The sequence below is a fragment of the Procambarus clarkii genome, chromosome 29, assembly GCF_040958095.1.
Source record: "Procambarus clarkii isolate CNS0578487 chromosome 29, FALCON_Pclarkii_2.0, whole genome shotgun sequence".
Taxonomy (NCBI): domain Eukaryota; kingdom Metazoa; phylum Arthropoda; class Malacostraca; order Decapoda; family Cambaridae; genus Procambarus; species Procambarus clarkii.
The window spans coordinates 1,659,561-1,677,067 of NC_091178.1; the positions used below are offsets into that span (position 1 = coordinate 1,659,561).

Below are 17,507 nucleotides of genomic sequence, written 5' to 3' on the forward strand. Positions count from 1 at the left end.
CTTCCTTTGTCACACACTATGTCTAACTCTCACAGTCCTCGTGACCGTTAACTATTTACTATAAAATAATTTATTACTGATTTTGTAGATTTTATTTACGTGATATGATTAATAAATAAAAAGTTAACTTTAATAAAAATTTGTAGTAAAACAAGAAAATTATTGATTCTTCAAAGTCGTGAGAGTTAGTGCGCACGCACCCATCTTCTGTCGCGGCCCATCTGCTGGGATCAGTCAGGGTTTGCACGTCAGAGCGGGAGCACGTTTCTTAAGCCACTGAGTGATCTCCCATGTGGTGTCTGTGGTGTTACATGAAGTGTTGGTAGTGGCGGCGAGAGGAAAGATGGTGTCGAGCGTGTGTCGCGGGTCATACCCTAGCATGACTCCACATGCATCTCCCTCGCGGAAACCGCACATTGACCCCCAAAAGGATTACTTTTCGCCGCTGCAGGTGGAGACGTCGGTTGAGTACGACCTTCCAGCTCACATCTATCCTCCGAAGGGCTCGCAGCCTATCCTCATGATCCACCCGGGTTACGTATCGGCCGTGAGGGCCAGGTCCAGGGCCGTGGTCACCCCATCGCCCACGGCCATGGTGGCCACCTCGGGGGCGACGCGCCCTCTGGCACCGCTGCAGCTGCCACACCCGCAGCAGCACCAGCAGGTGGTGGGTGCCAGGCCCTCGCGAGCCGCTCAGCCGCGCCCCTTGTGCATGTGTGGCAATGTTAACTGCAATAGTGTCAAATCAGTCAATGTACAAAGTGTTAGAAACGTGCAAAATATACAGAGCCAGAGTGCAGCGAGAAGTGCTCAGAGCCAAAGTGCAGGAAGAAATTTACAGACCCAGAGTGCGTTCAGAAGTGTACAGAGCCAGAGTGCCACCAGAAGTGTACAGAGCCAGAGTGCAACAAGAAGTGTTCAGAACCAAAGTGCCAGAAGTGTGCAAAGTAGTCGGGATGTGAATATGTTGGGGATCAGCAGCAGAAATGGTGCAGTGCTTCTACAGCAGCAACAGCAGCAGCCTCAGCAACAGCAGCCTCAACAACAGCAGCCACTACAGCAGCAGACACAGCAGCAGCCTCAACAGCAGCCGCAGCAACAGCCACAGCAGCAGCCACAGCAGCAGCTGGTGTGGGGTAATGGTGGTCGGTGTATTGGGCCATGTTGCAACCCGAGGCCAGCTGCCATGGCTCCTCCTCAGGCAGAGTTCGTGGCTCCTGGCCTGCCGCCCTCCTTGCTCGCCCGCACCCCCACCAGAGGCACTGCGGGCGGCTCCCCCAAGCTGCGGGCGGCCCGTACCAGACGCGGGCTGTCTGTCGCCAGTAGTGTCAACCTTCCGGACTACCTCGGCAGCAGCCGCCCGGCTCGGGTCACGGGCGGGGCTGTCCACGTCCACCCACGCCCACGGGCGTTATCTACCTCTATGGGTGCTCTTGCCGCGACGCCCGCACCTCCGATGGCACACCAGCATATTGGCATGAGTGCCTCCCTCACCACCTCCCTGGACTTGTCGAGGGCAGATACCCTCACCCCACGGTCCCTATTACCCGTCCAGCAGCAGCAACATCAGCAGCAACAACAGCAGCAACAGCAACAACACCAGCAGCAGCACCAGCAGCAACAGTCGTTGCAGCAGGCGCCAGCGGTCTCCACCTCCTCGCTGCTCTACACTGTGGGCCTCTCCAGGGATTCCGGGTGCTCTGTGGGCGCAGAGACTGCGGGCGGAGATTGGGCGTCTGACCGCACCCGGGGCCTTGTTGATTCAGGCTTCTGCACGCCCGTTGATCTCACCGATGATTTTGTGACAGGTGAGCAGGAGGGTTTATTTCTGGCGCATGTTCACGCCCAGCGCCACAACCTCAAGTTTGTTTATAATTACATAAAAGCTCTCAAAGCACCAGTGTTCTTTATTCGAATTGTCAGATATTTGTAAGCTCAAGTTTTCACTTTCACAAGATTATCTGTGTTTTCTGCAAAGTCGATTAGCAAGGCTGTTGCGAAGGTCAAGTTTAAGATCCAGTCTCAGCGCGGCCTTAAGCGCTCGCTACGTTTGCTTCTTGTATTCAGCAGTGACAGCCGACAGCAAAGTCAGTTTGGATTTTACACACATGTGCTTGCTGTTAGTTGGTCTTGGTGTTTTGAGGAGCTTATTACGCTGTTTAGTGTGAACTGCTGCGCTCATCTTGAAGTGCAGGACCTGTGGTTTTATTCCTTTCATTTTTAGTGGCAAATTGTTCTGGCAAGTTATTTTTAGAATTAAAAAATCCGTTTTTTTTATTATAATGTTATATATGGAATATTGTTTATGCACGCTGATTTTGCGTGGAAATTGTACTGTAGTGGAGAGAGAGAGAGAGAGAGAGAGAGAGAGAGAGAGAGAGAGAGAGAGAGAGAGAGAGAGAGAGAGAGAGAGAGACAGAGACAGAGACAGAGACACAGAGACAGACAGAGAGACACAGACAGACAGACAGACAGAGACAGAGAGAGAGGAAGGAAGGAGAGAGAGAGAGAGAGAGAGAGAGACAGACAGAGAGAGAGAGAGGAGAGAGAGAGACTGGTGAAGCAGGGTTCAAGGCACTCACGGGACACATGCTCGGGCAGCCAAGCCTGGCCCTGGGAACGCAGCCTACTCGTCTTACCTCATTGTAATAACCTTAAGGTTTTCCTGTGTAATTTTACACCTCGGTAATGTACATAAAGCTTTATACTCCCTTTCGACGAGGTTCTTCCCCCATTTACCAGAAATACCTTCACGCGAGGCATTTTTTCGTTTTCATTCGCACAATACATTTTCGTGGTCAACATTTTCATGGTAAATGAACAGAACAAGAAATAGTGCAGCGTGCGGGGACCTCCCCCTACCCCCCCCCCCCCCCCCCACCACCTGTCACACCTGACAGGGTCGCCACACGAACAGAAACAATGAACTCTTTTTTTAAGTTATATCACAACCATTAACTATTAATTAATTCTTGTGAAGGATTCATAATTTGTGAGCATTAGTCCCTGAACTGAGATGGTGTCGGGTGCCTGTCTTGGATGCTCGTGAAGAATAAGTGGAATATTGGTCACTTGGCAGCTCTCCTGCTAGGGGAGTGGGAGGGGGGGGGGAGTAATCTTGCAGTTGCTATGTTGTTTTTGTTTAGTTTTTAGTTGTTTGTCCACAATGGCCTCCCATGCCGCCGATAATTAGGTCGCCTTTGCAAATTATGCATTTTAGGCTATTGTGCACAAGGTAATTTAGTAACGCTCGACGGTGAAAGGCCGGCGGGAGACGGCGGAGCGGCTGGGAAATGGCTGCTTGGCACCCGAGGCAGGAAGGAAGCTGTGGGCGCAGCAGGCCAACAATTCTTCAGTGTCGCCTTGGGTTGGGACGGTCTGGCCCGGCCCGGCCCAACCTCCAACCACGCCTCCACGTTTCTAACCGGCTGGGGGCGGGCGTCTGAACCGGTTTGATTTATATATAATAAAATATAATTATTTCATCCTTGTTTTCCAATAAAACATTGACTTATCTGTAACAGATAAAATGTAGCAACTTGTCATGCCAGGAAGGATTGTTTGCGGTAGCTGTAAACAACAATTTATTTTGTCGGGGACAGGCGTGTGTATATATACACTAACATTCAATAGGATACATTAACAACAGTTGTCTAACTCCCGGGTATCTTTACTGCTAGGTGAACACAGACATTAGGTGAAAGTAAACGTGCCAAACCATTTCTGTCCCTCTCGGGATTCCCGATTGTGAGTCGTGGGCGAACCCAACTGTTCTACCAAGACCCCTGAAGCGTGTACGTCACCTTATTGATGAGTGAATCACAAGCATATCACCTCCCCCTTCCCTCAATAATGTCTTGGAACACGCTCTCCCTCTTCTAGTTTTTTTCTGCTACTAAAGTTTTCCTTAATTTAGATCTGTTTCACTCTAGTTACCCGCAAGGGCGAGATGATTCATGTAGCCTATTCTAGGCTATTTTGTCTATGCTCTCGTTTAAGTCTTTATTTTCATGTGAAATTATAATTCAATTACACTTACTATTCGAAAATAGTATACAACCCAGTCGTTTGTTTTTGTGTGTATGTGTTTATGGATTCTGTTGTACATTCTTGTAATCAGACTAATGTGTGTGGCCTTGTATGCAATGCCAATCTGTTCTGAATACGTAGGCCTAGTTTCACACCGTTTGTCAATCTGGTAAAGCACCGTTAGGCCTAGGGCTGACAAGAATCGGGGAATAAGGACAGTCTCACCCATCGGTTAGATAAAGTGCTATTGGCCCTCGAGTTGTCTCGACTAACACTCTTATTGGAGGCCTCATTCAGATCTCTATTAGGTACGTAAAACGTGTTAGGAGCCATAAGTAGCAGTAAGTAGGCTGCAATACTTCCATGTCAGTGTATATTTTTGGACTTAGGTTACCTAATTGTCGACCGTGTCCCTGGGGGACGATGGGTTGGGCTAGGCGCCTGCTGGAGTAATTGTGGGCTTAGTGTCGTGAGCTGGGCGCTGAATGTTGTTGGGGGAGGAGGGGGGGGATGGGGTCTACCACCTCGGGGTAAACTTAGCTAGTCTGAATATCGTTCATTTCTGTTGAGTGGGATTTAGAGACTTGCCTCTATGTACTGTTTTTAAGATTAAAGTAATTGGAAAAAGGTACTTTCTTTCCCTAAGAGACAATCTTGATACAATAGTAAATAAATGTTTTATTTATTCATTGAAAGTTTTATAATGTGTTTAACATGCAAAGTGTGGGAATAGAGAGGTGGGCTGAGAGAAGCAGATCTGAAATGTAACAAGCAAGCCCACTACGGTTGGGCAATAATATTTTTGTGAGTACCAAGCTCGTATTATGAATCCTTGACGATACGACGCGGACCTCACTTCCCCTCTCTGGTAATAACGGGAATGGGGTGGTTAGGGTGTGCTGCGTTGGCGGTCGATCCCCACAGGTTTAATGGGCTCGCCTGTGTCTGCTCACTGACTGCCTTCAAGTTTTCTTGTCGATTGAGTAAAGGGACGAACTCATTTCTAATTTAGATTAACCAAGATTCTTACCACATACATATAGGCTAGCTTTGTCTCATGTTTATACTTATATAATTAACTTGCCGGGGATATGAAGCATATACGCTCAAATGTTAGCCAATTAGTGTACACAAATTTGTATTTTGTTACAAATTTGCGTTTTTAATACGTATGTTCTGATAGATGGATATCTTAACCAAAACACTATGATATTTTTGGTCACTCCTCATGAGGGGCATGTATGCCACGTGGCTCTCCCCCCTCTCACTTCCACCCTCCCTTTCTAATTTCCATAAGTTGGCTTCCCCTCTCACGGGAAAAGATGAGAGTTGTGGTTGAGAGATATGCCATGTGGAGGACCGGGTGACCCCTGAGGCTGGCTCCCCGCGCCCCGGGGGAGGGCGGGCCAGCGAGCCCCGGGGGTTGTGTCGTAACATGTATGGAGCTCTGCTTATCGGCAGGGAGGCGGCGCCTCGCCAGTTAAGTCGTCCTCCAGAACTCTTATTAACCTCTGTCGGAGTTTACAACCTGCTGTTGATTAGCCTACTGATTACCACAACTTTTATCGGTGCTAAATACCTTGCCTTATTATTTGGTTTAGGTATTAGTTAAAAACCTAAATAATGGGAACAAAGTAATCTATTAATGCGGATGCCCCCCCCCCCTCCATGAAAGCCACCCAACAAAGCAGTCCTATGCTTTATTGTTCACCGACAGTGGGGAGGGGAGGGGAGGGGGGTCAAACCTCGCTAGGCTGCTTGGGACTTTTTTTTTTTTTTTTGGTGGGGGCGAGGAGGGGGGGGGCCGAGCACCATATACCGGAGGTGGACGAGGAGCTCTCAGCCTCGTTTGTCTTCGCCCAGTAGCCTCGGCTCCCGTCTTATTGTATAGTTAACTTCTTCGTTTATAGTCTCATTGCGCCTGAGACGGACGACTTGTGCTGAAGTTCTTTGCTCTTGAGCACGGCTTCTCGGCGAGATTGTTTAAAACGAGAAAATTATTGTTAATTCAGACACGTGACCTTAGTACCACCGGCAAATTTAGTTACATTAGGTATATTACATAGAGGAATTTGTCCATTATTGTTTAATTTAAAGTAAGTTTCGGTTATTTGTTCATAAAGGTAAGAGTCCCTCTTGTTGGTACTCGACCGCTTACCTGTCAAGTTGCCTACGGTGGTTCGTTGATAGGGCGTTGCACGCTTCCATTACCTGCCGCCCTACACCAAGTGCAACGTTAGGATCTCGGGGCCATAACCTCTAGTCGATAGCTTGGCCGCGAAACAAAACAAAAGTTAAAGCCTTTGTACCCTGGACAGTGATCAATGCATGGAAAGTCAATAGCCCAGGTCGATGCTACTTCCCGCTCTGCCACAACTGTACCATATGGAACCCTAATTCCTGATAATCTTTTCTATGTACACCCACTTATGAACTAACGATAAGTTCAGATGGGGAGTGGCGTCCCTTTTATCTATACCCCCTCATTCTCCCCTCGCTCCCCCCTCCCCCCCTCCCTCCCCTGGTTGCATCAGCAGCTCTTAAAACCTCCCCTCCTCCTCCTCCCCCCCCCCTGGCCCGCATGTGTTCCCACGCACACTCCGTTCACTGGGGTTATTTTATGAATATATTATCATAGGTAATATGCGAGCTGCCTCCACTATGATGTAGCTTGCAGTTGTATCACAAGACCTGGGACTGGGGAGAGGAGAGGGCGCCAGGTGTGGGGTTAGGGAGAGGAGGGTGCCAGGTGTGGAGTTAGGGAGAGGAGAGGGCGCAGGTGTGGGGAGAGGAGAGGGTGCCAGGTGTAGGGTTAGGGAGAGGAGAGGGCGCCAGGTGTGGGGTTAGGGAGAGGAGAGGGTGCCAGGTGTGGAGTTAGAGAGAGATGCGAGTCCGGAAAAAGAGGAGAATAGTGATCTGATAAATATAGCTGCTTGTGTACGTGCTTCTCCTCTAACAGGTCTACACAGTAACAGCGGCGGGGGCGTCCCTCAATATTGGGTATGACCGACTACCGTGAACTAGGGTGTCAGTGGGAGGTACAGCACGTGGCTGGTTATCTATGTAACCTACTAAGGTATTAACGCATGCTGGTTGATAAATAAATGTTTCTAACCTGGTTGATACCTGGTTGATGGGGTTCTGGGAGTTCTTCTACTCCCCAAGCCCGGCCCGAGGCCAGGCTCGACTTGTGAGAGTTTGGTCCACCAGGCTGTTTGATATTGAGATGCTGTTGCCTATAACTTCACAGAAAGACTAATGTCCCGTTACTAATCTCTGTGTCGAAGTATTATAATTGGCTTTCCTTTTCTGACTTTTAGACGGCTATGTCTATACGTAGGCTATATGGCCTCCATATACCAAATTTTCCTGCCTATAGTGTCCCCAGAGTTCGTCCCATACCAGCCCGCCCTGACAAGCCGCCACGTGCGACCAGGGTTGTGGCAGGGGGAGCATGGATGGGGGATAGTGGGGGGGGGGAGAATTGATGGAGTGGTCTTATGAATCTCTCAGTGCCGAGGGAGGGGGGGGGGGCAGGTCTTCCTGCATGACTCAACCACTTCAGCACCCTAGGTTGCGCCTGTCATCCTGCCGCAGCCTAAAAGTCTCTATGCATCACTTTCTAGCTCTGTCCTACCAACTTTATTTTTTTAGTAACATAGCCTAAACAAAGCTATGTTCATCCAGTCTGGTATAATGACCCACTTGTGATAATATGACGTCCGCAGGAGCTTGTGGGATAACCCAAATGTATTATGACGCATGTAGACCCGGGCCAAGGGCGGTAGGTTAATATATGTTAACCAATTATAATCTAGCTGTTTTTCTCAGTTTTATAGCTCGTAAATTACCTTTGGGGAGGATATCTATACTGGAGTGCACAGGCAGGGGGAGGATGTAGACAATGGAGTGCACAAGCAGGGGGAGGCTGTAGACAATGGAGTGCACAAGCAGGGGGGAGGCTGTAGACAATGGAGAGCACAAGCAGGGGGAGGCTGTAGACAATGGAGAGCACAAGCAGGGGGGAGGATGTAGACAATGGAGTACACAAGCAGGGGGGAGGATGTAGACAATGGAGTGCACAAGCAGGGGGAGGCTGTAGACAATGGAGTGCACAAGCAGGGGGAGGCTGTAGACAATGGAGTGCACAAGCAGGGGGAGGCTGTAGACAATGGAGAGCACAAGCAGGGGGGAGGCTGTAGACAATGGAGAGCACAAGCAGGGGGAGGCTGTAGACAATGGAGTGCACAAGCAGGGGGAGGCTGTAGACAATGGAGTGCACAAGCAGGGGGAGGCTGTAGACAATGGAGTGCACAAGCAGGGGGAGGCTGTAGACAATGGAGTGCACAAGCAGGGGGAGGCTGTAGACAATGGAGTGCACAAGCAGGGGGAGGCTGTAGACAATGGAGTGCACAAGCAGGGGGAGGCTGTAGACAATGGAGTGCACAAGCAGGGGGAGGCTGTAGACAATGGAGTGCACAAGCAGGGGGAAGGCGGTACACAAAGGGCTGCCTTAATAGGGTTTTGGTAGTTCCACTTGCTGCAGCACTACGTGAATATAAGCTAATTTAACTGCCAAAGTTTAAGTCCACTAGGTGGGGGCAACCGGAAGCTTTTTTGTGTGGAGGTGAAGTAGAGACAGGTTGGTAGGTGGGGGTTGGCGGGACGAGGCGTGAACACGGCAGCAGGCTGGTGAGGGTTCTTGTCTCCCCAGGCCGCAGGGTGGAGAGATCTTGGGTAGAGGAGTGAGGTCGTGGCCCCCGCGTGGTTACGACCCACGACTTCCCCCCCTCCACCACGGCACAGCCACCCTTTCCAGGCATGCGTGAACCTTCGTGTCTTGGAGCTCTCCGTGGCAGGTCTTCTGCTCGGCTTTCACAACAGGTTCCCACCTCTTGATCTGTTTTAGGATCCAACCTACTTTATTTGAACTTTTCTTTCATCTATTTTCCACCTCCTTTTAAAGATAACTTTCAACCAACAAATGTGATGATACTGGTGTAGGCTTGCGTTCCTGCTTTGCCCCCCCAGCTCAGTCTGTGAATACTAGCATTATCCTCAATTTAATAAGACTATCAAAATCCTCAGATTAGGCAAAATTGTAATTAATTTTGTCAATAAAGATGTTAATAATAATAATAGTCTGTGAGAGCGACACAAAAAAGGAATAGTGACAGGTAAGCCACACGTTGGTTTACACCCAGCGTGGCCAGACCACAAGCCTGTGTGGAGGAGTTAGTGGGGGTGTGAGGAGACGCTTTGGGTGTAGACTAGACCTCCACTGCCGATAGCGACCACATCGGCGGATCTTCTTACGATCAGTGGTGGGCGGGGGAGGTTAGTGCTCTCTCCCACACGTCTCCCCAGCCGTCACGCCTAGCCTACCAGCGCAAACATGTGGTCCTCCCACACTTCCTCCGTCACCAGTAACACAGGTCCATGAACTCCCTCTCACCACCACCAGCAGCAGCACATGTGCGGTGCCTGCACGCTCACCCACAGTACCTCCCACACATCACACGAATGACCCCCCCCCCCCGCACTCTATACACTACCATCCCATACTCCAAAGAACACCACTAGCCTAGGCCTACATCCCACAGATTCTCACTATATGCTCATCATTTGTTCATACTCATCATCATACACATCAACCATATTCACACTACATCCCCTCAAAAACCAGTACTACCACCTGCAACAACCAGTCCTCCCACCTGCAACAACCCGTACTCCCACCTGCAACAACCCGTACTCCCACCTGCAACAACCCGTACTCCCACCTGCAACAACCAGTACTACCACCTGCAACAACCAGTACTCCCACCTGCAACAACCAGTACTCCCACCTGCAACAACCAGTCCTCCCCCACCTGCAACAACCAGTCCTCCCCACCTGCAACAACCAGTACTCCCACCTGCAACAACCAGTCCTCCCCACCTGCAACAACCAGTACTCCCACCTGCAACAACCAGTACTCCCACCTGCAACAACCAGTCCTCCCACCTGCAACAACCAGTCCTCCCACCAACGCCCCCCTACACATCTCAGCGACCCACGTATCTGTTATGGTAATCTGCCGCTGGGAAGAGGCTTCGACCGAGCGGTAATACCGTTAGGATTATCGTCCTCAGTTCTTTTGTTCTCCTTCAACAGTAGGCTGGCTAGTCTAAGGCACGGAGGAGCTCCTCCACAATGTCGAGAAGGAAGATAGATAAAACATGTACAAATGGGGTGTGTGGAGCTAAAGGTACAAGTGGGTTGTGGGAAATTTAGATGCAGGTTGGGGTAAAGCGCAGACAGAAGTTGAGTGCGTCAATCTTCGGGTAGATTAGAGGAGTAGAGATTGGATGGGCGAAGTGCTGTGTAGCAGTTATACGGTCAGCTTGGGATAGAGATGTATGTAATTAGTGGGTGGCTAAACTATGTGGTCCCACTTTGGTAATTAACCTAACATGCACAATTGTGAATGTGAAGATTGGCGAGATCCATTGACCTAGGTTGGCGACGCTGTGACAGTGATTGGGTATAAGTGGCGGGAAAATGAGGATGAGAAGCACTGTCGAGCCCAACAAATCAGACGTGCCTGCAGTACTAGGACGCCTCGTGGCCTGGGTGCTGGTAGGTCTTGTTTTTATAGCTTACATTCAAACACCTACGTAAATTGTCGCTTGATTACTGCCTTTGATCATTTTGAGAGAGAGAGAGAGAGAGAGAGAGAGAGAGAGAGAGAGAGAGAGAGAGAGAGAGAGAGAGAGAGAGAGAGAGAGAGAGACAGAGAGAGAGAGAGAGAGAGAGAGAGAGAGAGAGAGAGATTGAGGTTTTGTTTCTCCATGAAAATAACAATGTAATCTACTTACTAAAAAAGAGGCGAATGGGATCTACTTATTGTCTCATCAATGCTCTCGTCAGGACAGTACTTAATCTCCCTCAATCGTCGTCCCCCCCCCCACACCAATCAACAACATTAATTAATTACAACACGGAGAGATGTGATTCACCTAGCAAATAAAGTTTTAAGTCAGACACACATGCAATCCATTTTTATAGCCTGGCAAGTGGGACGTTCATTCACTCGCCAAAATTCGTCCTGCTATAAGAGAGCGAGCCAGAATGAAGGCTGTCAGGCGAGGCTATTTAGAGCGCACGACTAGGGGACCTTTGTCGTGTTCCCAGTCTGGTGTAGTCCGTCGTAGTGGGTTTCTACCATACGTGTTTTTTTATGGTATAATTCAAGAGAAGCGTCAGGAGAGAAAGAAAGGTCTAGACGACTGAAAATTTTTAATTTCGTGCAAGATCATTTATGTGTTTTGTTTATTAAATGGGAATTAGGGCTATTACGAGTAGAAAAATGTTTGGACGAACCCAAACCAAGACTTCAGGTGTGGTGGGTTTGCAACGGAACTTTTCATGGAGCTGGAAGCCAATGTTTTGGTGATTAAAGGTTCCTTGAACTTTAATTTTATTATAAACATTTAATTTTATTACAAACATTTTATTTTTATTGTGAATTTTTATTATAAATTGTTTTTATTATATTTTATTTTATTTTTATTATTGTTATTAATTATATTTATTTTCGTTTCTCCTTTAGTGGGGGCTGAGTTTGGTGTTGCTCCTCCTGTGACTATTTGTCTTGCTACTGTTGAGAGTCTCGCCGGTCGTACGATGGCCAATTTGCCTCGTTTCCATTTTAGTAAGTTTCCCTGACGTTTATGCTAGTAGTTTGTCGCGTACTGGTAAGAGTAGCCGTGTCTCGTATGTACAGTATACAAGGGAGAGTAGTACCTTGTTACTCGTGGGTAGCCAGACCTGGGCTATGTACACTTGACAGTTAGCTTGCTCTTTAAGTACATTTCTGCCTGTGCATCCTTAGCGATTATTTAGTTTTTTCCCTGTATGAGCAATTGTAGGCTTCTAGTTTTATTCAAGTACAGTATTTTCCGTGACTATGAAATGTTTGTTTGGATTTTTTGTTAATTTGTAATTTCCATCTTGGTTATTGCCATCTGGCGTCTTTTCTTCCCGAAGTAACGATTTACAGGGGACACAAACATGTATTGATCGAGTGTCCCATTTACTCAGCGGGAGGGTGTGAGAAGGAGGGGCGCCGTAGGAGGGGAGAGTGGAAATGGGCGGTTTTTTTTCTTGTTTGTGCCCATTTCTTGCTAAGCCGCCCCTTTATCTTCATTCCAATTCATCCTTTCCACTTTCCCTTCTATTCTTCTCTTCCTCCATGCCATGTGGTACATCGTACGCAAGGCTTATCACGTATTAAGTGAAGACTGAGTTTATGTCATTACCTATTTGGTATGTTGATGCCTCAAGGATTGAGGTCTAGAAACTGGTAATCAAGGTTGTCAGAATAAACAAATCTTTCCCCTCCCTCCCTGGAATAACAGTAGGAGAGGTGAGCAGTAAGTAAACAGGATCTAATTATAGGAATATTTTGGCGCTGAATGTCTCGTGTCTCTTTGTCTCGTTTCCAGGACAAACCGAGGTTTCCAGGCGAGGGGTCTACAATTCATAACGCGATTTTTAAGCTATTACCTACGAGCTTAGATTATTTTCCTATTTAAGTGTATTTTAACAAGTTCATTCTCTAATTCACTTTTAGAACGTTGTGGTTGGCGTTGTTATTGATCGAGCCTATTCAGCTAAGATTAAACTCTGCCTTTCAATCAAACTTAAAAAGCTCACGCGAACATAGGATTTATTTTTCCATTTGTGCAAGTAGTCCCTGATTATTAGTAAGGTAAATTGACTGTAGATTCTATGAAAAAGCAGAAGAAAGTGGGAGAAAAATAGTAGGCTAAGCGACGTGTTTGCCTCTCTGGGAGGTAATCTCTCCGGAGGGTATTTACTGACTTGGCTGAGTGCACTTAGTTCCCCTGAGGGGGTTGCCGGTTCAGTTCTGCTTCTGTCTTGTTTATCTTCGAGTCTCATTCACTGTCAGTATTAAATTTTAACGGCTAAATGAAAAGCTTGTTTCAAGTTAAGAGGTTAGTTTCTAATGCTCACAAAAGAAGAGTTTATAAGTATTAATGGAGGAACCGGCACCTTGGTCGCGTTCAATGTCCCACACAGCCTATTAGGATATTTATTAACGGCCTTGAAAAGCTGACGCGTAATCCTCATCCGAGCCTTATTGACCGCTTGTCGACGGGAGGGAGTGGAGGGGCGGCGGACTGTTTGTGATGGGCATTGCTGATCCATCCTGAGGGCAGGGGGACGAATCCTTGGCCCTATTGAATGCACTGGAGCGGGGGTCTATGCGTATCGTGGGTGGAGATTGCACAAGCCGTATCAAGGGAGGGGGGGGGGCCATGGACGAATCATCTCATTGTAGTAATCGTGAGAATAGGGAGGTGGGATTCGCTCAGAAAATATCCAATCCCCCAATGCCCCATCTCCTCACTCCCTCCCTCCCCCACCACGGCTGCCAGACCCTCGCGGCGGCTTCCATGTTTTACTGCCCTTATTGGTTTGATCTGATTATACCGCGCGTCGCGATATAAAGACCAGCTGTCTGCATTACCTGTCGCTAGGTGGCACGACTCGGCGAGGCTCGCTTTCCTCTCCCTTCCTTCCTGACCCTCGGGGGGGGGGGGGGGAAGATTGCCAGGTTTCCCACAGTATAACAACAACAACCGCGAGCGATGTTTCGTCTCCTCACATTTTTGTTTTTAATACTTTCTGGCAACTCTGATCACATACATGTCTGTTCCACACTGTTCTTAAAATAACTTGGTAACAACTCACAGCACAGAGGATGCTGTGAGTTGTGAGTACCCAACTCACAGCAGCCTCTCTCTTCCTCCTCTGGACTGACCCGAGTCAACAATAATCCCACAACAGCTAATCAGTTATCTTAAGACAAACTGGGTTACGTTAAATTCAAACCGTAATTGAATGGGGGGGGGGTGATAACGTATATATGATTAATAAGACATTAAACGTTTTTTTATTATTAATGAAACAATGTCCGTGCATAGTGGCCGAGAGTACCCTTGTGGCATTACATGACCGTTTGCAAGATTTTTTTAAGGGCTATAATTATTAAATTAAAAGCTGTAGAGGGGGAGGAGTTCCCTTTGTTGAGTGTTCTGCATTGGCAAGACCTTTGTTTGGCGCGGCGAGGGAAGGCTGCTAATCAGTTTTTAGATTGCACGCACACGCCAAGTTATAATTTAAGTTAATTCAATGCAGTTTTAAATGTAAATTTGATAAACAAGAAGGTTATGGGTCATTGCAGTAGGTGAATGTGCGTACGCGTGCGCGAACACACCCCACACGCACGCGCGCGCTCGCGCACACACACACACACACACACACAAACACACACACAAACACACACACAAACACACACACAAACACACACACAAACACACACACAAACACACACACACACACACACAAACACACACACACACACAAACACACACACACACACACACACCCCGACACACGCTGCCAATCCAAGCCCCTCCCCCCTTGATGTTTACTAATTACATCCTATAAAACCACTTTCTATGGGTCATGTGTACCGTGAGACGTGGGAGAGACGCCTTTAAGTACTCTTGGTGGGCGTTAGGCGCGTGCACTGTGCACTTGAAGCGGAATCAAAAGGTTTCTCTTTTCCATCAGATTTTTTGTTTGTGTCGGTTAAGCCGGATGTGGTTTTTTGATTTAATAGAAAAGGTAATTAGTGCCAACAACAGTGGTCTGAAGAGCCCAAGAGCAATGTTAGAAGAGGATTGAGGGAGTTGATGGACTTGTTTGTGATAGGAAAGAAGTTGAGGCGATTTTAATTGAGATTTATTGTGTTTGAGCTATAGTACAGTAGCCTAAATAGCTATATAATATATAGTTTATGTATCTAGTCCTATATTAGGGATGTCGTGGCTTGTGTTCTTATTACAGTATTTATATCTGTAACGTTGGTAGTGGTAGTCGGCTAGTGGTCGTAGTTTTAGCGGTAGTAGTAGTAGTATTTTAATACGGAAATCCAAGTTATAAATTAACAAGAGAGTGATAGTGATTTGCTTTATAAACCTTGCCTTGCGGTTGCCGTTCGTTCGTACCGAGTACAGCGTCTCTGCGGCCCGGTACTTCCTGGTTGGTCAACCAGGCTGTTAGACGCAGCTGCTCGCAGCCTGGCGCCTGAATCACAACCCGGTTGATTGGATATCGTTGCAGACAACATTGCAGCTGTGTTACATAGAGTGGTTCCGGAGACTAACATTCTATTGTTCGCGGGCCTGATGGGTAAGGCTGGCGGAAAATGATACCGTTCTGTGGCAAGAAAATGAAGCTCTTATTTTCAGATTCTTTTTGTCTCAGACGCTTCGTCAAGTCTCTAAGTCTTAACGTGACGTGTTGATATGACTGTCATCCTGTAATTAACATAGCTGGCATGTCCAAAGTTTGCTTCAGACTTTTAAGAATTAATATTTTGTTAAAGTCTAGAATTTCATCTGTGATCGAAATGGTGGTGTAAGTTATTGTTAGGCCTAGTTGCCCGTTCGTTAATTTCTCACGGAGGAGGTAAATGTTCGGTCACATTCAGGATACAAAAACTGGCAAACGTTAGCCCCACTTCCTGCAGGCGTTTCTGTTTTGTTCTTTGTCGTTCTCTCTCGCTTTCGTGCCACTCATCTTCCTTTTTCTTTCCTGCCACTCGTCTTGCTTCTTTCGTACCACTCATCTTCCTTCTTTCTTGCCAAACCGTTCCTCTTTACTTTTGCCTCCCTTCTTTCCTTTCCCTAATTTTCCTTCATGCTTCACCTTTCCTGGTTTTCCTTCCCGGTTCCACCACCTATTCTATCTCCTTTCCTTATCTCTCCCATTTTTCCTTGGTCTTCCTCTTCCGGTTTCCGTTCCCTCTCTCATTTAATAATTCTTCTCATGTGTCGCTCTCCCTTTTACTATCCTGTTCCCTCTTCCTGTCTGGCTGCCTCTCCCCTTCCTTCCCTCCCACGCGGAATCTTGACGAGGCTTTGAAAAAAACACAGCAAGGGGCGGTGTGGTGGCGGTGTTGGGAGTCTATCAACACCAGTGTCGACGCCTCATCCTTGTCTGCCACTGCCACCACACTTGTCTGCCTCGTGTCAACGCTGTGTATTTTGATGCATAGTGCAGCCTTGTTTCCCACGCTGCATTTTTTGAGGGTGGGGGGGGGGGGAGGGAGAGCTGCCGCTGTAAACATTTGTTGTTGTGCATCGTTTCCTTAGTACGGCGTCGTGGCTTAAATTAGAGTTAACTCTGCCCTTGCCTTTCCAATCAGCTTTTCCCCAACCCCCTCTCTCAACCCCGGCCTGTCCTCGGTAAGCGTGCCTCAGCGTGCAAGCCGCCACACGACGGGTTTCCCCTCTTTCGCTCTCTCAATTTCTCTCCTTCCTGCCCACCCCACCCCGCGCTCCCATCACCATTCGTGTCCTCCACCCCTCCCTCCGCCCCCCGCGTCCTCACCCCCCCCCCCCCACACCCCAACCCCACTCAGGTTTTTCGCAGCGTTGAGCCTCCGCTGTGTGCCACCACCGTTTTCACGGGTGTGGCGCCGGCAAGATCGAGACTCGCACGGCCAGCCGTAGCACTTACGACCTTACTGACCTTAGCGCTGCTTCCACGCGGCTTGTGGGGTGTGTTGAGGGGCAAGGGACGTGCGAGGCATCTATTCTCTCAAGGATTGCTTCAGTAGTGTCATGAAATCCTCAAGAGACATCTGTTGGGAGGCTTATCTTCGGCGAGGATGGTCGCTAGGATCTCTAGCAGATCTTTGTGTGTTTTTAGATGAATTAGTTTGTTGTGTAACCACCCCCCCCTACACCCATCCAGTGGGAGTAGTGTGGCTTTATTTTTTAAGGCTCTTCGAAGCTCTGGTAAAGTCGTATTAAGTCCAAATTATACATTTTTAAAGCAATAAAATATTGCTCCTCCTTCTGAAGGTTCTCAACCTGCGGGGAGTGAAACGAGGTGCCTTGTCATATTGAGGGAGAGTGAGAGCGTGATTTGCATGAAAAAGTGGTTGACAGTGTGCTGTTGCTGAAGGGTGGCTGAAGCCGCTGTCCTTGTCACTGTATTTGTCGGGCCGAGGTCGGTTGCTGTCGATGGTGGCGGTGATGATCCTGTGGTGGTGGTGGTGGCGACCCTATGGTGGCGGCCCAGTGGTGGTGGTGGTGGTGGTGGCAGTCCTGTGGTAACGATAATACAAAGATAGCGAACAGTTTTATTTATTGTTTATTGATTATCGTAGCTGTCCGGCACACGTAGAGGCCCAGGTCAGACCACATGTTTTATGGACACATCTGTGATCACTGCTGAGGTAGCCTCTGATGTATGATGCTTTAACTATATTATATATATATATATATATATATATATATATATATATATATATATATATATATATATATATATATATATATATATATTGCTGTCTTAAAATAAGACATAATGGTAGAAAGACCTAAGGCAG

General features: G+C 47.8%; 1 protein-coding gene across 2 annotated transcripts in view; it reads left to right on the forward strand.

Annotated features, from left to right (window-relative positions):
* Positions 1-219: 219 nt before the first annotated feature.
* The window catches only part of LOC123764943 (ecdysone-induced protein 74EF), a 28,494-nt gene continuing 11,206 nt past the window's right edge, over positions 220-17,507 (forward strand). The window contains exons 1-2 of one of the 2 annotated variants that reach the window (XM_045753168.2): positions 220-1,808; positions 11,625-11,726. In XM_045753168.2, the coding sequence (XP_045609124.1) occupies positions 344-1,808; positions 11,625-11,726 (1,567 nt within the window). In that variant the 5' untranslated portion in view covers positions 220-343. The remainder of the gene's footprint in view (positions 1,809-11,624; positions 11,727-17,507) is intronic. The other variant, XM_045753169.2, reaches the window with a different exon arrangement.